We start from the raw sequence: 20,900 nt of genomic DNA, 5'->3' as shown, positions 1-20,900 counted from the left end.
CCCCCACCGGGCTCCGCCCTGGACCTGGCCGGGGCCTACGGCCCCTGGACCCTGGCTATTTCAGCTGAAAATGAAAATCTCCATTCTGATCCCTGTTTACAATACACTTCACAATTTACCCATTCACACATGTACCCTCACACATCGATGGCAGAGTCAGCCATGCAAGGCAGCTTCTTGTCGGGGTTCAGTGTCTTTGCCCAGGGAAGCTTCACCATTCATCTCCAAGAAGCCGGAAATCAAAAGTGCGACCTCTTTGGTCCTAAAACGACCGCTCTACCTTCTCAGCTACTGCCTGTAAAAGATGCTGTTGATATTCAATGTAGTTCTGGACTGGGAGGGTGAAATGTCTTTCTGGGGGGAAAATGCTAGATCAACAAAACCGAAAGCGCTGCGTCAGCATTTTGGCATTATTCACACCCAGGGGGGCAGCACGGCGGCGCAATGGTTGGCGCGTGTGCGGCACAGTTCTGAGGTCATGAGATCAAACTCCTGTGTGGAGTTTGCATGTTCTCCCCGTGCTTGCGTGGCACTCCTGTTTCTTTCCACATTCAAAGAACATGCATGTCAGGTTAATTGCTCGGTTCGAATTGTCCCTAGATTTGAATGAGCGAGTGAGTTGTCTGTCTCTGTGTGCCCTGCGACTGGCTGGCAACCAGTTCAGGGTGTTCCCTGCCCACTGCCCGAAGATGGCTGGGATGGGCTCCAGTACCCCTACTGAGGATAAGCGGAGCAGATAATGGAAAGATAGATGGATTAACACCTAGGGTAACCTATGTGACTGTCTCTGAAATATGGTTTAGATATTCAATTTTGTTATGGGCGAGGGGACTGGAATGTCTTCCTAGGGGGAAATAATGCTAGGTCAACAAAACCAAAAGTGGTGTGTCAGCTTTTTTGCATATTTCACATCTAGGGTAACCTTGACTGCCTGCGAAAGATAGTGGTCATAACTCCTTTCTCCTTTTCTTGGGTAGACACAGACAAACTAAGAAGATATACATACGATCCCAAATGAAAACATTATCGCTGGTGATAATCAGAAACTGGAAGTTGTTGCCGTTTCAGCAACGCGGTTGAGAATGTTTGAGTTGTTTCGTATGTGTCTGTGTGAACAACACTTAGTTAAGGTGCAACATTTACCTTTTTTGTCAAACAAACATTGCTGGTGGTTCCAGAGTTGTATGTCAAAAAGAAAGTGATGCAGGAGAATTTTGCAACCAGAAGACTGAATAATGATTTGCTTTTAATGAATTACAGTATAAGCAAGTAATGCACCACATAGTCGACAGTGAAGTTACAAAATCTTAACGCATTACAGTACTCCTTGCCGAGAAAAGCAATTGTGTTTTAGTAACACGCGAGTGTAAACACTGTTGCTGTCGTTACTATTCATCTCAAATCGGTTGTTGTTTAAGAAGTGAAGACATTTTTACTTAATGGCTGATTTTGTTCTTTTTGTGTGTCGTTACTATTCATCTCAAATCGGCTGTTGTTTAAGAAGTGAAGACATTTTTACTTAATGGCTGATTTTGTTCTTTTTGTGTTTTTGCAACGCACCACATATTCAGAAGAAACAGCATGTAGGTAACTCGTGCGTGTGCATGTGCCGTGCTAGTTTGTTTTAATGGCGGCCTTTTTTTGTTAGTCATCAATGTTATGATTCGATTGCTGCTCATCTGTCTTCCTCTTTATCGGCAACTTGCTTGCTTACCCTTCTCCTGTGTCCCTCCGCCTCGACTCCGCGAGTTTACCCTAGCATGGTCACCCGCGGTAGAGGTAAGATCGGGCCTAAATAATCCGGCCCGAGTCCGACCAAATAACTTGATTTGAGGGACCGAACTAGAAGAAACCCCGAAATTTCATATCTTCTGTGAGGACTAGGGCAGAGGGGTAATTTTGGCCAACTCTAAACCCCACAATGAGCTCGCTTCTCTGGGTACAGATGTGGGCTGCGCGAGTAAAGGGATCTAATGCATCGCGCGGATCCTCCACAATTAAAAGAAGACAGAACAATGTCTGGTGTGTCAAAAATTCCCCGATTTTTGGAAGATTAACACTTTTTGTTTTTTTGTTTGTTTTTTAACTCACGGAATTCACATACAATTAGATTTGAATAACATGTCACAAAGTTATCGTTACTGCAATAAACAAGCAGTGGCGCTCATTCTCAAAGTGATAGCTACATCTAAGGGTAGTTATCTATACTTACATTCAATCACACCACAGAGGAGATAAAACAGTTTTTAAAGTCAGCGATGGAAAAGCCAAGCTCAAACCCGAACGTTATCAATGACAATTTAGGCCTGACCGGACCTGAATTTCAGGTCAGTCTCTGGCTCGAGCCCAAGATCTTACCTCTGACCTGCGGTGTCCTGCATGCCGTCTTCCTTTGCAATGGTGGCCTGATGGCATTCATGTTTTCCACAGGGGAGGTTCTGTTTCAGATGGCTGAAGTCCATCGTCGTATCCAAATTCAACTGGAGGAGATGGTAAGCCCTACACGTCTGTGCCATAGTGAGCATACAATCACATACGATTTACAATACAAGCAGTAGTACATTTGCCTTTTATATTTTGCCCTTTTTATGTTGTGTAAGCTGTATCAGGACTTGCTATTGTTATTTATGTTTTCCGTTAATTCCGGAACACACCCCAGAGGTTACCTGATTAAAAGCCAGATTCTCAAATTTAAGAACAAAACTCAATTTAGTGTTTGTACAAACCCCACGGCAGACTTAATCGGCCATAAAGGTGAACTAATTCGCATCCTTTTATTACATCACCTTCAGCTACGTCGTTTTTAGTCCTGCTCCCATTTGTTTGTCACTTCTTTTTGGATCGTGTGACCTTTCAAGATGCAGTTACAAAGATGAGCATAACATATTTACTACTGCGCTGAAAGAACACGCAAATGAGGGCTGTGTTGTTGTAAATGTGAGCCCTGTGTTTCTCGATTACAGAGCCCGGGCAACCATATTATGGATAATAGTGTAACACTGACATCTGACATAAGAAGTCGTCTCTTTGTGTTGTTGTAATTGGTGATTGCCATAGTAACCAAACAATTGCATTCGCTCGGCACCTTTCCTTGAAGATGAAAGGTAATTCCAATAAACTGACAATGACTGGTGATACACAAAGATAGGTGTAGCGTTTTCGATAAGTTCCACTCGTGTTCAATTCGGATGGATGAATTGAGGTCTTGATTTGTGGGTGAAATAGTTGAAATAATGTAAGTGCATTGTAAATATTGAATAAAGTACCGTATTTTACAGACTAAAAGGCGGGCTTTTAGGGTGGGTGAGTAGTTTGAGGTGTCCTTAAAAAGTCTAAAATGTAAGTATTTTCTCTATTAACTGTGTTAACAATGCCCCACTGATTTCAAAGAGCCATTATATATCTTATTCCACCACGCTTATCTGCTTTCATCATCAGTGTTCTGGCCATGAAGCGTATTACGCTGTAGGGGAGGGGGGAGAGGGACAGAGTAATACTACGCGCGTGGCTGTGGTTTTAATTCATTCCAGGATGAGAATGGTGAAAGTAAGAAGACTGTTTTAAACACAGTCCACATGCTAACCTAAACCCCTAATAAGATGAAACTGGAAGAGTTTATTCAAGTGCATATAAGAATTCCACATACTTGCACGTGCAACAAAAGGAATATGATTGATTGATGATGATTTTTAGCCAGAAGATGGCGTCAGCAATTAGAATATTTTTAGGTTGCATACACTTCATTTAAACACCCAAATTGGCTAAAAAATTGAAAGTTTGCAGAATACATCAGTATACGATTGATTACACTAAAAGCCCAACCATTATACCTGAATAAACACTGATTTTTATGCACTTCACAGTTCGATTTGTATGAAAAATATGACAAATGACTTTTTTTTTTGGTGTCTGTGCCTTATAGTGCAAAAAAATACAGTACTGTCAAATCTCCTTCTTGCTCTTGTTCTGTATTTTATGAACAATGTTGTCAGAATCATGGACTAATTTCTGGACTAATGTTTCTAGACATCACCGCTGTCTTTGGTATTTGGAGCCACCACGAATAGAAAAAATGTAGCCGCACTGTATTTAAAGTAGCCAAGAAGTAGGGTCTTGTAGTCCGGAATTTATGATATTCAAGAGTTAAGTACTGCATATAAGGTAAAGTGCAATTGAATTTCCTTCACTATTTATCTGCCAAGTGTGCTTGGCTTGATTGGTGGTATCAAGAATGGCATTCACAGATAGACACGAGGTTGTACTGGAGCTGGGGTCTCAATCTGACGACCCGTGGGCCATTTGAGGCCTTCGCCTTGAAGTAAAAGTTCAACGTCAGGGCGGCCTGTGTGAGTTAGATATGAAAGCCTGTGCTATAATTTATTAGGCAGGGCCGAAACGGGGAATTAGCCAATCGCATATGAAGCCAAAATAACAGTCCAAGCTTAGCTGAGAGTTCCTTCTGAGGAAGTTTTGACGATTATGCAATGTTTACATCATTTTCACCATCTGTCAATCATGTTGCTGTTTTTTTTTTATTTCCACACTGATTTTGTAACTTAGGAAGTTAAGTAAAAAAAGGCTCAGGGTAGGGCCTTTAGAACAGGTTGGAATTTCTTATCAGGGTTTGGAGTCTCTGTTTCCCGTGCAAGTTAAAAATCCAATGAGTTCTTCTCTCCTTTATTTTGAGTGTCTAAACATCAACTTTATCAAATAGACAAATCAAGTCAAGTCGCATTTATTTGTATAGCCCTTAACCCCAAAATGTCTCAAAAGTACTCAACCAGGCCACAATTACAGCATCCCCTGATCTTGAACCAACATGCTCGCAAGGAAAATTTAAAATCACCTCGGCATTTTGAGACATATTTTTCCAATATATTTTCTTTTGTGCACAGCTGAAGTCGTTCCACAATGAGCTGCTGACTGAGCTGGAGAAGAAAGTTCAAATGGACGCTCGCTACCTCAACGTAAGCGCCGACCTGCATTTTTGTGCCTGATGCTGACCGTCAGCTGAACAGCGTTCTGCTGCACCGCCCACACAGGCGGCGCTTAAGAAATACCAGACTGAGCACAAGAGCAAAGGCGAGAGTTTGGAAAAGTGCCAAAACGAACTGAAGAGGCTGCGACGCAAAAGTCAGAGCGGAAGGACGCTCGCCAAGTACGGTGACAAGGATGTGCAGGTTGGTAATGGCGGCTGGTTGTATTAGCAAGTCTAGTTACAGTGGTATGATGATGTATCTGAACCTTTGGAACGTCTCACATTTCTGCATGAAATCAAAATCAAATGTGATGTGATCTTAGTCAAACTTACACAAATAAAAAAACTGTGTGTGCTTTAACTTAAACCACCCAAACATTTATTTCTTATCGTAGTGAGGATAGCATGCAAACCAGTAAAGTGATCACATCATTTCGGTCACCATGACGATCGCAGTCCCACGGGCGTACACGAAACGTGATCGCCCTTTCTGACCAGAAGAAGTCCACTCGTCATCTTTTTTTAAAAGGAAAAAACTCCGATGAAGCCCTTTTGCCAATTTGTCCAGGTCTTGCGACCACACTGCTACACTACACCGACTCGTTGCATGGACCGCCCACACACACGTAATCGCCGGAAACGGAAAACATTAGGAAGTGTGGGCATCCTCAATGTGTGAACAAAGAGATGATCCAGCCACTTCTGCCATCTAATGGTGATTTATCATACTGAAATCGGTCCCAGATGCTTGTTACTTACTGATGAGCAGTGCCAAATCTTTCATAATATATTTTTTTTCAAAGAAAACACAACATTTGTACGTTTTGCAGGTGGATTGCCTCTGAAAACCTGTTTATACGTTATGGCATGGAATGAGTTAATATTTTGTGGCACCATCCTTTAGCAGCAAATACATTCAACAAGATGCTTCCTGTAGCTGCAGATCAGTCTGGCCCATTGATCAGGACTAATCAGATTCCTGGAAAGTCTGGCATGATGGCTGTCGTGAGGCCATGCCACAGCGTCTCATTGGGGCTTAAGTCGGAACTTTAACTATTCTGTTGATGCATCCATCGTCTTTTTAGCTTCTAATGCCTGACAGAAGACCTCAGGCTTTCCTGTAAAACATAACAATAATCTTTTAAATTAATTTTTCCATAAATTATTGTAAGTTGTCCAAGCCCTTAGGCAGCAAAACACCCCCAAACTATGATGCACCATCCACCTTGCATCACCATGGGGATGAGGTGATTATGTTAGTGAGCTGTGCCGTTTTTCTTCCATACATGATGTTGTGTGTTATTCTCAAACAATTCAACTTTCAGTCCACACTATATTTTAGCAAAACTTCTGGGGAGTGTCCAAGTACCTCTTTTGCGAACATTAAACCAGCAGCGATGCTTTTTTTTGTATACAGCAGCTGCTTTCTCCGTGGAGTTTTGGCATGAACACCATTCTCTGCAATCATTTTAAATATAGTTGATGGCTGCACAGAGATATTGGATTGTGCCACTGATTTCTGCAAGTATTTATTAGACACTCAAGAGTTCTTTTTCTCACCTCTCTTGGCGTCTCTTTGGTAGACAGCCACTCCTTTTTATGTTGGTAGACAAATTCTCTGACTGTCAATTGAAAATAGTGCAGAATTTCAGACTTGGTTTTGTATCCTTACCCAGCTTAATGCAGACCTACAAATCTTGATTGCAGGTCTTGAGGCAGCTCTTTTGAGCAAGCCATGGAGCACATCACACAATACCCCTCATTAAGGCAATTCTCCCCAGGTCTGTGTTTTATAAGGAGCAGGGCAGCTTTGAGCCCCACTCATCAGTGATTGGGCACACACATGACTTAAATTGTTTGCTAATCTCTTTAGGTAGAGGGTTCAGTTACTTATTCCTCCCCCTTATGTTATTGTTTGCGTTCCCTTAGAGGTATAAATTAGACCGGAATTCAGGTCGGGCCCAAAATGTAACTCATTACGTACAGGTTCGGGCCGAGCCAGGCCGGGCTTCTCTCGCAGCCTTCTTTTTTTGTATGACACACTTGTCATTCTTTTGGTGGATTCAGTCCCCCTTTCGCGCAGAGCAGTCCGCCTCGCCAATGATGGGTGGATATTTTTATCTAAAAAAAAAAAAAGGGTGGGACAGAAGCCTGGCCCAGCCCTAACAGATAAAATATGAACATTCTCTGAGCTTGGTCAGTCAAATCAAGTTAATTGTTCAGGCTTTAATACTCGGGGTGCCGGGTCGGTCGGGAATTTTTTTTTTTTTTTTTTTTTTTTTTTTTTTTTTTTTTTTAGACCCGATCTTACCTCTACAGCAGTGATTTTCAACCACTGTGCCCTGGTCTACTGTTATGTTAGAGTTGCCTAAAGGTTCAAGTACTTTTTTTATACTACTGTACATGTAAAGCGACTGCAGACTAGTCGCTGTTTTCTACTCAGATGTCACCTTGAGACAAAATAAATGGCTAAATTGTCCTACCTATAAAGTTTAGGCCTGCAAAAGGCAATCTGTAAAGCTAATAAGTATGCTAATGGGGCGCAAATGCGTCGGTGCCTTATATAAACCGTGCGCGTGGGCCATGAGTGGCGCTGTCTCACACTTGAGCGCCACTGGCTGTTATGTGACACACTTCCTGTTGCGTAAGGTCATCCGGCTGTAGCGGGCGGGATTTTTTTCCCATCACTTTCCCGCCTCCTCCTCAAAGTTTTTCCTCACATCAAGGCTTTATACCTGCGTTGAGGTTCAAAAATTGAATTGACATTTCAAACTTGGGTTAAAAAGCTAGATGTGAAATATTACATCACAAGACATTAGTTGGAATTGCTGAGCTTGTTGACCTAGTTTGTGTGAAAGTGGGCGGGAGACGGTGTGATGGGGAGAGGAACTACTGTAAAGTGATGATGTAACACTCAAGTCTTCCCTGGTCCAGAGAAGACTGTTGCCATGGCGACGCCTCTGACGGGAATTCCTTAATTTGTGTGTTTTGGTGTGCGTATGCTGTATTTATTTGTTTTTAACGGCATTTTTGTACCCAAAAAGACCTCGAACTTTGTGCTCAAGGGTTTGCCTTAATATAGTTCCATATTGTATTCGGGCAATGATTGATCAGCCGAAAATATTGCTGACGACAATCGCAAAACATTGGATGCAACAGGAATCGAACCTGAGTCATGGCGGATGAGCGCTGTATCCATACCACTGCAACACAAGTGATTTAGCTAACATTTGAAGAGTCATTAGGATTTTTACCTTTATTATGCTAACTTGAGTCACAGTACCAGAGACGAATGTTGGAAGATGGAGGAAAAACAAAGTCGTCCTGAAAGAAATAAAAGCATGCAAAAAGATGCTGAGGTTTTTGAGTTTTTCATTGCCCTCATGAAGGGTTTGCAAAAGCCTGTGATCTGTGCAGCCCTTTGAGACTCCTTGCGATTAAGGCTATAAAAACATACATGACTTGTGTCTGATGAAGGATCATGACTTTGAAGGACATTGAGTAATACATTGTCAAATATATTTTGGTATCGTGTTCATTGTTTACACTGTCAATAAATCATTTTAATCCTGGCTGCACGTCTTCAACATTTGTCACTTACGATGCCTATAATAGAATATAATTGATTTTTATTTTAACATGTGAAATGCACATTTTAAGTAAATTTCGTCTTTGGCACCATGACTAAGAACACTTTGTTAAAGTTAACCTAATGCCTCTGTGTTATTTATACCAGTGTTTTTTAACCACTGTGCTGCTCAACAGTAATTAATTGTCATACTGTGCTGTGGAAAATTATCCAATTAGTTTGCCTGTGCAGTCTAGCAAAAGGTATCTTTCATTTGAATTTATTTTTAGCGGAGATCCAACGGCATTGACTGGCAGTGTCCCGCGGGATTGTTCTCGATGAAAAAAAAATCCCTTGCTCGAAAATGGTTGAAAAACTTTGACCTATACCTCCGTTGTCAAGTGGTTCGGATTCAGCACTCTCACAGCTTTGACCCAGGTTCAATTACCATTGTATCAAAGTACAAGCTGAGAAAAATTGAAACCAAATTTTATACTAATTTGTGATTTAAAAAAAATAAGAGGTTCCATACAAATGTGTGTTATACATGAACAAATACGGTGTTTGTTTTAACAAAAAATGTTCTTTGTCACATCAGGTGAGCGGTGTCATGCAAGAGGTGGGCGCAAAAACTCTGGCTGCATCTCCACAAATGGCGGCGCTCCGAAGCGGCGCCCCACAGGTAAAGACTATTTTCCTTGGACCAAATCAGGCAATGCCATATTCCCTAAAATCAAAATAGACAGTCGCTTGAATTGGAAAACTAAGTACTTTTTTGTTAGCAGTGTTAGTGCGTTACTGAAAAACTGTAATCAGTTACAGTTAGTAGTTACTTCATTTCATCATTTCAAAAGTAATTGTGTTACCCGGCCAAGAATACTGACACCCAAAAGTACAGTATTGCTCTTAAAGTAAGAATGTAGTTACAAAGTACAGCAGGGGTCGGGAACCTATGGCTCTTTCTATGAGTACCTGTGGCTCGGAGACAAATTTGATTGCATGCTAATTTTCTCCATCTCGTCCAAAACATAAGCCACTAATCCTGTTCAGGTACACACAGAGCCATACCAAAGCTGATTTTGAAGCAATGCTTGGCAGAATATATAGGGCACGTTTGTCACTACAATTTACAGTCAAGGTGTCACACGAAAAAAAAAAAAAAAAAAAACTCGTTCTGGCTGTACATCGCTAATGAATCCGTTATATTAAACCTCACTATATTATCTGTCTTCAGTGTTCAGATACCTTATGATGAATCCACAGAACACACTGTAAATACGCCAAAACACCGGAAGAGAATTTCAAGTTTTTTGATTGGGTGAGTGGGAGGGATGGGTGGAGCTATGCAAAAAGTGCAAGCACTCCCTCCCATCTCTCGCCCTACGCCGTCTGCACCATAGATAAGCACATCAGGCTCCCTTTTTGCAGAATGTTGTGACGTTTTTACAAAATAACTGCGTACATCTGGTTTTGAAACCAATATGTATAAAAAAAAAGGGTCAAAGTGAGTTTAACCGATCTTGAGTAATTGCAAGAAAGACACAAGTTTAAATTGGTATGTTTGTTGATTTTGGGACACGGGCTCTGGCATTATTCTCTTTTCATAATTTTTATCAAATCATCAAAAATAAATGTGCTGAAGACTAAGTTTTTGTCTGGGGCGCGTGTTTAGCATTATAGTAAATTTGTCTCATAATATATGGCTCTTTCCCAAAATAAAATTAATATATTTTGCTTTTATGGCTCATTGAGTCAAAAAGGTTCCCGACCCCTGAAGTACAGTATATACTTGCTTTAAAATCGCCACAAGTAAAAGTTAGTAAAAAGGAAAATGGCTTGCAAACTAACACTATCCAAGACACACCGTATCCATTTTGTCTCTGGGCTTCAAACCACTTTTTCCATTTTTAAGTACTGTCCAAGACATTTTTTTTCTCTCCAGGCATAGTCTATGACATAGACTATGCCTGGAGAGAAAAAAAACTCTATGTGCTCATTTTTGCCCCTTTGATTTTCTATTGGTTAGTTGTCCTTGTACAAGCCAAGCCTCTTCCCCACACGTTGCCTACAATTCGCTACTGGTAACACACAACTAAATACAGTATGAGTTTACCACCTGATTTGAGTATTTTGCAGTTCTAAAGTCGGGTCAGACGTGAGTACCATATTTTGAGAGCTAAAGAGGCACATTCTAAAACCCCAATTTAAGAAATTTGATAGTGTGCCTCATATCCTGGTGGAATAAAGGGGGAAAGCGTACAGTATTTGTTTGCGTTACTACAAGAGGTTTTACGATATACTACCGCATTTGTGCAATGATTCAGCATTCGAATTCCATCCCTGGACAAAATGGCAAAATGTTGTATGCAACAAACATAATCCAGGTCCCGGCGATGCAAGCGCCGAAACCTAATGACTTGACCAACAGTGATACAGATGACCTATGAAAAGGCATTCGATTTTATCTATCACACCATTTTTGGTGCCAGAATGTAGAAAACAGTTATCCTTTAATATATAAATAAACGGAAAGTTTGATTTATCAACAGATTCACCAAACAGTTTCTCTCATCCTGCTTTTTTGCACTTAGTTATATCTTTCAGGGTAACTTTGTTTTCTCCAATGCGCCCTGTGAAGGAAATTAGTGTGATAATGAAATAAAATCTAATGTATTATCCAATGTCATCTGTATCACTGTTGGTCTAGTCGTTTGTTATTGGTTAGTTAGTTTATAGTCCAGTGGTATTGGAAGAAATACGTTATATACTGTGGAGAGAATATCACCATGAGGAGAAATTCACTTATTTGTATCCTAATAAAAACACGCCCACCCATCAGAAAATTTTGCTGGCAGATCGAGGGTTGTATGTGACAATGATAGTGATGCTAGAGTTTCCAGGAATTTGCAATTTAAAAAGGCGCGGAAAAACAAGCGACTCTCCTTGTAGTTACGAGAGAAGAGTTAAAAAATGTATAAACACGTTACGGTACTCCTTGCAGAGAAAAGTAAGGTCGTTCCGTAAACGCATTGGTCCCAAACTGCTCAAGTCATTTGTCGCTCATTTATTGAAGGGCCATATCGAAAAAATGCAACCATGCAAGGGTTGGCTTGTTAATGATCTTCCAATGTCCTCTAAAAGGTTGGAACAATTTTGTGTTTTTGACCTCAGAGGTTGATGGAAGGTGGGAACGAACTTTTCCAGCAGTGGCCCGAGCCGAAAATGGCGGCTGTGCCACATGGCAAGACGTCCTATTCCAACACGCTGCCCATAAGAAAGACGGCGCCCGCTAAGAGCATAGCATCGCTAGGTAAGTGGGCAGAAGCTTTTTGTCACAAGAGGAGCCAGTTCGCGGGTGTTTGAAATCTTTAAAAAATGTTTGAAATTTTATTTTGTGTTTTCAAAGATTGAAAAGTGCTTGAATTTGTGGTGAAATGCTTGTTCTATCTATGTACCTACCTTGGTCACATCCCTCAAGAGGGGTGATCGACAGCATACAATAACAAAGAAAATACAAGGGAAAAAAATTGCAAAAAAACACACACAAACATTTTTGGACCATGGCCAACCCAAATGCCCAAACACCCAAACAAGTTAGGCACCTCGGCACCCAAGTTGGTCATGCTTTCGTCCCAGCAGATGAAACGGGACACCAGAAAGCGACCATGTCACTCAGGTCAGGGTGACACAACACATTCTTCTGTTCAACAGCAGGGCCCAACAGCTTTCATTGGTTTACCTCTGCCGCATCATACAGGTGCCCTGCACATCCCTTTGAACGCGCCCAAACATCCCACTATCCTTTTACAACACCTCTCCACTCATTCCTATCACCAACAATAGCTCTAGCTTTCACTAGATTTAGACCTCTTTCCTGCAGTGCACTCATAACACCAACCATCCACATCAATCGCGGCCTTCCTCTTGGTCTCCTTCCATTGAGTTCTGGTCTGGAGATCCTCTTCAACATTCGTTCCTCATCCATCCTCTCAATGTGTCCAAACCAACCGGGTACTCTCTTGTAAATGCTTGTAAATGCTTGAAATTGGTTCATGCTGAGCCCTTTCCTGTACACACACTACACAATGACTGCTGCAGCATTCCACCCACTGCAACTTATCTAAAATGCTCAGGAAACACAGCCAGTTTTGCACTCCTCTCTGACAGTCAATCCATCTTGAATAACCATAACACAATCAATGATTTCAGAATAGTGCATAACCGCTCACCTCAAAATCAATGTCAGTAAAGCGAAAGAAAAATGGTTTAACCCCAACACTCTATCATCATAAACACACAAACAGTTGGTACAATGAACACCTTCAAATACTTGGGAGTAACATTGGATGACAAACTCACTTTAAATCAGCACTGCATGGACATTCAAAAAAACAGCCAAGAAAGACTGTCAGTCATCCTAAACACAAAGAATGATATGTTTCACCTGAATTCCTGTGACTACTGTACCAAGGTATTGTTCAACCCATCCTCGTGTACTGCTCCACATATTTTTTCATTGCAACCACAAGAACTCTAGAAAATGGACATCCCCAGGATATAATCTACTAAAGTCAGGTTGACTACATCATGATTCTACAACATTCCATAAGTGGAATCAATACAGCAAGCCGATGAGGTAAGTGATCACAACATGGTCATGATGAACTTCTGCGTTCACCTCCAGAAGGTCAAGAAGACACTGAACCCAAGATCAAGTTTGACCTTGGGCAACTGAAAGACACACACAGGTAGTCGAGACCTTCCTGGCCTTTATTGGTGGGAAGTTTTCTCCTTGGACGAAGCTGTTGAAACCCTGACCAAGAAGTTCTCTTAGACTATGACAATGAAGCAGCTGAAGAGATTGTGGGAAAACACCTGGAGAAGATAAAGTCATGGGTTACAAATTAAATTCTGCCATGTAACAAGCAAAACTGCACCAGACCATCAGAGAGCACATTGGAGCCTATGAGAAACTTTTGTCAACTGTGCGCAGACGGAAACCGTAGGGGTATGGTTATGTCACAAGATCATCAGAATTGGCCAAGATTTTTCTCCAGGGCACAGTCCAAGGGTGGCAGGATAGAGGAAGACTAAAAAAGAATTGGGCCGACAACGTTAAAAAATGGACTGGTGCCAACTGTGCCACGACCCAAGAACAGGCCAGGGACCATCAACAGTGGAGAAAGCAGTCCAGAGTTGCGTCCTCATTGGTGCTCCGATGACCCTTGCGGTTAACGGATCCATAAATGTAATGTAAAATGTAATGTCTGTTGTTTTCCCCCGGTATAGTCGGTGGAAATTATTTTCCATAAAAGGAAGAATGAATTAAATCTAATTTCAAGCATGACAAGCACTTTACCCAAAATTCAAGCACTTTTCAAAGTGCAACTCTAAAATTCAAACAATTTACAAGCACCCGTTCAAACCCTGTAAATTGTAGCAAAAAATCACCGGCTTGTGGTCATGAATTAACAGCACGTGCTCATTCATCAGGATTGCTTGACATCACTCATCGCTTAACGCAGATTGTGTGAAATGTGTGACGTGCATCCTCTCACTCCGCCAGCAGATTCCCGCACTTTGCCGCGTTCCAGCTCGATGGCTGCCGGCCTGGAGAGGAAGGAGCGCGGCGTGCGAAGGACTCGGGTCAGAGCCCTCTTCTCGCACCAGGCCGGTGACAACAACACGCTGCTCAGCTTCCAGCAAGGCGAGGCCGTCACGCTGCTTGTACCTGAGGCCCGCGATGGCTGGCACTATGGCGAAAACGAGAAGACACACATGTAAGTGTTAGTTGCAACAAACTAGGGTTAACAGCAATGTTCCCTCTAATTTTCCATGGGTCTGAGCGTTCACACAAAGTCGGTGAGCAAAGCTTGAAACAACTATGAGCAACAGCAACCCCAAGTGTGGCAACTAAATCACTATCAAACATGTCCAAAACTTGACATCACGTTACATTTTGCTGAGTTTCTGGCAAAGCAAAATTATTTTTCACTTTTTAATGAATTGACTAATCTACGATTGCAAAGGTTGCAGGGCCTATAAACGTCATTTGTTTTTACTATTCTTTCACAAGATTTCCATTTATTTTATTCCTGGTATATTTTATCGCATAATACTAACATTTTGGGGGGCTTATTTAGTCGGTTGCACGATACAGAACTGTGTTTAATTACATTTTTCAGTGGAAGTACAATGTTGGCAACAAGATTAACTTGATATAATTGGAAATTATTTGAATGCAACACAAACTTTTTCCTCTTTTTCCCTGTTTTTTTCAAACTCATTTTTAGATATATCTCATTGTGTTTATTTTTTCCTAGCTGTTACTTTTTTCTTGTTTTTTTGTTCTCTATTTACCTTTTTTCCCCTTATTTGCTTGGCCCTGGCTTTTTTTCTGAAATTTTCCTGCTCTTTTTTTCTCTTTTTCTCCTTTTGTTTCCTTTTTTTCTCAGCTTTTTACTACTTTTTCATTTTGGTATTTTTTTTCTTTTTTGTTCTATTTCCCACCTTCCTTTAAGTCATTTTGTGCACAATTTTACGTAATATTTCGCCGTGTAGGGATTAAAGAAGCAAAAACAACCCGAAGAGCCGTTTGGGACCCGAAAGGGCCAGTTCTTTTTAGTGAGCCAAGCCGAAGAACCCGGTTCTCGAAAAACTCTACTGACTTTACTCAACTTCGCTCTACTTCGACATTGACTTCAAAATACCACATTTAGAACACAGCGTCAGGGGAACCCGTGTATTTTTACCTTCATGCACTGTAACTTTGACTTAATTAGCAATTTCGAGTCCTCATTTTTGTGAGCTGCCTAGATTTTCTTGTGCGCGGAAAAGCTCCGGGCAGTGCGCAATTGCGCATGCACGCAGCTTGGAGGGAACATTGGTTGACAGTAATACTATTAGGCTTAGCCGTTTCGGAACCTATAATTCACAAACAGACACACACAAATCGGGACTTATAAAATTATTTTAAATATACGAATATGAAATGTCCAATGCAGGTCATTAAAATCGTATTGGCGTGATCGTTACTTGAATCCTACCGAGGCGAGTCACTCCGTTTCATTGAACTGTCAGACTCTTGTCTTTAAATGTTCATGCATCACTGAGCTATGGCCATGGTACGCAAGGTCTTCCTTGTCAACTTTGCAGGTAGTCTTTTAATTGGCTGTATCCAGGCTGAAATGCACCCAAACTTTAGAGGTACACGTACTTGATGTCGACGCCGCCATTTCTTTGACTGTGTTGCCGCTTGAGACAAAGATGCTGATCCGCATGTACAACTTTCAGCAGAGATGCGACTCTCCTGTTAGATGCCTTCCTCTTTTGGGAAAATAGTCAACAATGGTATTCAATGTCTACTATATCTATGATCGATTTTTTTTTATTTATTTTTTTTTTTTTCCCGACACTGTCAACAAATCGTTGCAGCCTAGCAAGTGTACACACCTGCACCTTTGCCGTAGTGCTGACTTGAGTGTTATCTTTTGGACTTTTCAGGCGGGGTTGGTTCCCCTTCTCATATACGCGCGTGATCGAGGATGACAGAAATGCCAACAGACATCTTCCTGTTCACAAGTAAGTCATTCTATTCTACGGGTACTTTATCTTTTTAAACTTGAAGTGTTCCTTTTTTTACTGATAAGTGCGGACGGCAATCAGTTTTATATGTATTTTTGAAAGAACAACAGTTAGTAATAATAGCGATGAGGTCGTAATAACATAACAAGAATTCTGTACTACAACCTTTATAATTAAATTTTAAACACTGCTGCTGTGCTATCTTATTTTGTGTTTGTGGTAGGATAAACATTTTGCCAAGCAACAGTAGACCAATCAAATGAATGATTAGTTGAAAAAAGTGTAGTTTAATTGTATGATTAATCCCAACATCCACGATGGTAAATCTGTCTCAAATTCATGCATGTTCGGCACTGAGGAAAACTGCAAGCTGCTCTTTTGCACAACGCATACTCTCTAAATACAAAACACCTCAGTGACTTCTGGAAACATTTATGACACCATTCCAGAGTAATGAGTCCATGGTTTTTTCCAATATTATTCATATAATACATACCAGGACCAAACTACAGGTTTAACTGTACTTGTTTGAATATTTACAACGTACTCACAATATTTGAACTTTTTCACCCACAAATAAAGTCCTGAATTTATACATACAAATTGAACAGCAGTGGAAGTTATCTGTCAAAAAACACTACACTTCTCCTTCTGTATCATCTGCATCCTTTAATCCTCCAGGAATGACAACAGCAAATAAAATTTGACTCATTATCCAGGCAAGCTGTGTTGCAATCTGACACTATTCTTCGCAGTATTGTTGCCCTGATGCTGTCTTCTAGAAAAATAGAGCTGACACTGCCCTTATTTGCCTTTTCTTTCGGGGCAGTTGTTAATATGTGCTTATATTCGTAATTGCCGTCTTGAATGGTCACATGATCCGAAAACGGGTGACGTAAACCACTCCCGGAACTAAACTAAAAAGTGACTCAAATTTACAAGTTAACAATCCAATATGCACCACCAATTTATTTTGCTTTTGCACAGCCTATATCTTGGGAAGAGCAGCAGCACAGGAAACCTCCTGGATGGAGACTCCATTTCCTCTACCTCCTCTGCCGCCGTCACCTTTGCAGACTACCACATTCACCCGCTGGCCAGACAAAATCGCCCGTATACCGTCACCATGCCGGGCTTCTCTCAGGTGCAAAATGGGTGTTGAGATGCCACCATAAAAATCTGTTTACCTCTCTTGAGACACCAAAAAGAGAAACAATGTCATGACAGCTAGAATGACTGTGCGCCATTAGAGCATCACCCCCGTTGAGACGTGAAACCATTTTTGGGGGGCATTTCCCTTTCTGGCAGAGTCATTGGCATATCAGAATGAAAGACTCAATGAGTAAGACTGACAAAAATGCTGAAATGGTAGTCAGGTGGGTTACCCTAGATGTGGAAAAAAATGCCAAGAAGAGCTTAAGCTTACAATTAAGTCATCAAATACTTAACATGCACATGTATACGTTGAATAGCATTCTTTGTCCAACTAAGCTGCAGAGTTAGCAAAACCAAAAAGTCGTAAAATGTATTTATTTATTCATTTTTTTTTTATAACCTATGTGACTGCATGTAAATGACTGTGTGTATATTCAATGTGATTCTGGCCTGGGAGACTGGAATGTCTTTCTGCAAAAAAATGCTGATCAAAGGAAATCTAAAGTGCTGAGTCGGCTTATTTCGCATTTAATCACATCCAGGGTAACCTGACTGCCTGTGAAAGATGGTGGTCCTATTTAAACTCCCTCCTCCTTTTCTTGGGTGGCCAGACGCACAGACGAACAAAACAAACATATATATTACTGTACACATCACATTCTGAATGAAAATTTTGTCACCACTCTTGCTAGGGTAGTGATGAAAGCATTTTAACATTTTTGACATGATGAGAGGGTAGTATATGTGATACGCAATGATAGGGTTGTCTACTGTTCTCTACAAAACTGCATCGTTCCATATTTAGAAGTAAAAATACTCGTTCTTTACTAAGTTGTCATGGGATGTAATACAATGAGAGTCAAAATAATCTGTAAAAAACAGTGGAATAAGAATAGACTTGAATGAAAGTCTTTATTGTCATTGATTACAATAAAGTGTACATTGTTTATACGAGATTAGACATGACAATCTAGGTAAACATGTAATAAAATATTTGATGGAAAAAAAACGTGAGTTTAAGGATTAGATACTTTTTTAAATTTGAGTCTGTAATATTATCCTGCCACTTCCACTTTTTTTTTAGCAGCAAACAAACAGTTAAGTTCAGATTTTGCAGTGTTTCACAAGTATGTTGGCTTTAGTTAGTTGGTCGGTAGGATTAAGTGGTGTGCCTTGGATTTTAGAACTACGCCTGCAGCTCCACCGAATTAGTGCCGTGACGTTTGTGAACGAATCAGCGCTTATAAACTGGCCCTTGGATGTGAAATTTATCTGATTGGGGAGACGTGATTTTGCCGCCTGGCCCCCACTGCTCCTGGTTATCAGGTCTAACGATGGCGCTACAGCCAGATGGTGGTCCCTTCAGGGAGCTCAGACTGAGCAAGAACAGGAGAGGGTAGTTGAAGGGTGTGGGGTGTATTTAAATGTTATGGCCTGCCCTTTGTAACGAACTTTAAGTTGGAAAAAACCCGTATACACGCACAATAACTATGATAGGTGCGTCATAAAAATAAATTTAAAAAAGGCTCATCCATATAGATGATTTACAGTTTAGCCCCGGCCAGCTGAAATTTGGATCGAGTTGGAATGGGGTAGAGGATAAGGTCTTAACTCAAGGCTGAAAGTGACAGACAAAACCTTTAACCACTTGCTCGCTTCGCAGTTGTCCAACGTTTCGCTATTAAACCAACACAACCATATCATTTCCTTGTTTATTGGCTGCTGGAGTTAACACTCTGGTAGATTACTGCCCACTAGCCATTAAACCAGTCACAGTTTGTCAAACTAGTGATGTTACTCAAAGCCGGCTAGTTTCCTTGCAGATGCTAACTCAAAATCTGATTGGTAACACAAACTGCTGTCTCCAAGCCTGATCGTATGGACCAGAGCCTGCAAATCTCATCCTGAATACGTCTGGTTAGATTTCTTAGCCTAGCAACAAGTAATGGCTGGAATGTGATTGAATAAATGCTTTAAAATGAAAATGCACATCTAGAAGCAGCACAACCAGGAGGTGGCCATAATGGAAGCTGGCAGACAATTTGGAATTATTTGATGGCTATTGATGGACAAAATACAATGAACATTACTTGATTCAAATATTTTTGGGCCAGCAGAGAAGGCCACTGGTAGGATTACAAAAGGTATGAAGATGGGATATCATTAGTGTGCATTAAAATTGTCTTGTTTGACGGTGGTTAGTCGAGCACTCGTATCTTTTGAGATTTGCTGCCTCGCAGTGGTGGAAAGTGTCACTGCGTTCCTTATCACTTTTTTTTCCGGCTCCATTTACAGGTAGCGGCGGAGGATTACGACCCGGCTACTGATTTCACTGGCAGGTGAGCAACTTTGTTTGTATACATGTCAAGTCATAACTGCAAAACCCATGTTTTTTTTGTCCACTTTTGATTCTGGGCATTGGATAAAATATGTAATCTGGATTACGGTAATTCCATTCAAATTTTGGTGATTCATTTGACTTTATATCCATCCATCCATTATATGAACCGCTTATCCTCAGTAGGGTCACGGGGTGCTGTTGCCCATCCCAGCTGTCTTCGAGCAGTGGGCAGGGGACACCCTGAACTGGTTGCCAGCCTGGGCACAGAGACAGACAACTCACTCGCTCATTCCCACCTAGGGACCATTTGGACCGGCCAATTAACCTGACATGCATGTTTTTGGAATGTGGGAGGAAACTGGAGCGCCCGGAGGAAACCCACGCGAGCACAGGGAGAACATGGAAACTCCACACTGTGCCGCCGTGCTGCCCCTTGACATATATATATACTTTAAATTAATTTATGCATTAAGATATTCCATTTATTAAATGTACTTATTTTGATTTTGACAACCAAGGTACATATTATCTGAAAAGGAAATTGTATAGAAAATGTGTATATATGAATGAGAAAGGAACCAAAAAAAAAGCTATAAGGCCGCTTGTTTAATCCTCCCAATGCATAAATTAAAATGGGCCCACCACCCTGTTGTGACTTTGTTACAAGCAAGCCACTTGCAGAATTTAATCCACGGTTTTGCCAATAATATTCATCTAATGCATAACGGGCGCAAATGGGAGGTTTAACAGTACTCAATATTTTAACTTTTTCACAAGTCAAGTCCTCAATTCATACACCCGAATTAAATTAAATGAGTGAAATTTTAATTGTAGTTCTTGAATCTTGATGAGCGTTTTACAATTTAATTAGGCAATAACTGTATGTACTCGCATATAAGCTGACCCCTTAAAACTCTATTGAAATGACCACATTCAAGAAGAAATACTGTATGTATGCAAAATATGAATAGTGTACCTAAACAACAATAATAAGATTTGTAGATAATAAAGATTAATATATCAGTTATAAAGATTTAAAAAAAAAAAAAAGTCTTGTACACCATTTTCATATTTTGCAATAATTTCCTTATTCGACTCAATCATTGTTATTACTGTTTTCTACTTTTACTTCCTTGTATCTCTAACTTTTTGTGATCCATTTTAATAGGCAAAAAGGCAGTAAAACACACTTAATCTCAATAAAATGAGATGTGGTCCCTCTTAAAAACAATCGAGACTGAACAGGTAGAAGAGATCGGCAAAAGTGGCGGGTG

The 20,900-nt window shown here is 40.7% G+C and overlaps 1 protein-coding gene across 5 annotated transcripts in view; it reads left to right on the top strand.

Annotated features, from left to right (window-relative positions):
- LOC148347011 (BAR/IMD domain-containing adapter protein 2-like) overlaps positions 1-20,900 on the top strand; it is a 40,491-nt gene that overhangs the window by 18,325 nt on the left and 1,266 nt on the right. For 3 of the 5 annotated variants that reach the window (XM_088323734.1, XM_088323738.1, XM_088323736.1), the window contains 9 exons: positions 2,431-2,492; positions 4,896-4,967; positions 5,043-5,180; positions 9,145-9,228; positions 11,718-11,856; positions 14,113-14,326; positions 16,050-16,127; positions 17,118-17,274; positions 19,581-19,624. In XM_088323734.1, coding sequence (XP_088179860.1) covers positions 2,431-2,492; positions 4,896-4,967; positions 5,043-5,180; positions 9,145-9,228; positions 11,718-11,856; positions 14,113-14,326; positions 16,050-16,127; positions 17,118-17,274; positions 19,581-19,624 — 988 coding nt within the window. Of the gene's footprint in view, positions 1-1,507; positions 1,584-2,430; positions 2,493-4,895; positions 4,968-5,042; positions 5,181-9,144; positions 9,229-11,717; positions 11,857-14,112; positions 14,327-16,049; positions 16,128-17,117; positions 17,275-19,580; positions 19,625-20,900 lie in introns of those variants that run through there. The other 2 variants (XM_088323737.1, XM_088323735.1) reach the window with 2 other exon arrangements.

The sequence above is a fragment of the Urocampus carinirostris genome, chromosome 19 (assembly GCF_059441175.1).
Source record: "Urocampus carinirostris isolate Australia breed hairy pipefish chromosome 19, RoL_Ucar_1.0, whole genome shotgun sequence".
NCBI classification, from domain to species: domain Eukaryota; kingdom Metazoa; phylum Chordata; class Actinopteri; order Syngnathiformes; family Syngnathidae; genus Urocampus; species Urocampus carinirostris.
Note: the sequence above shows the minus strand (reverse complement) of the source record. Positions and strands in the feature narration are given on the sequence as shown.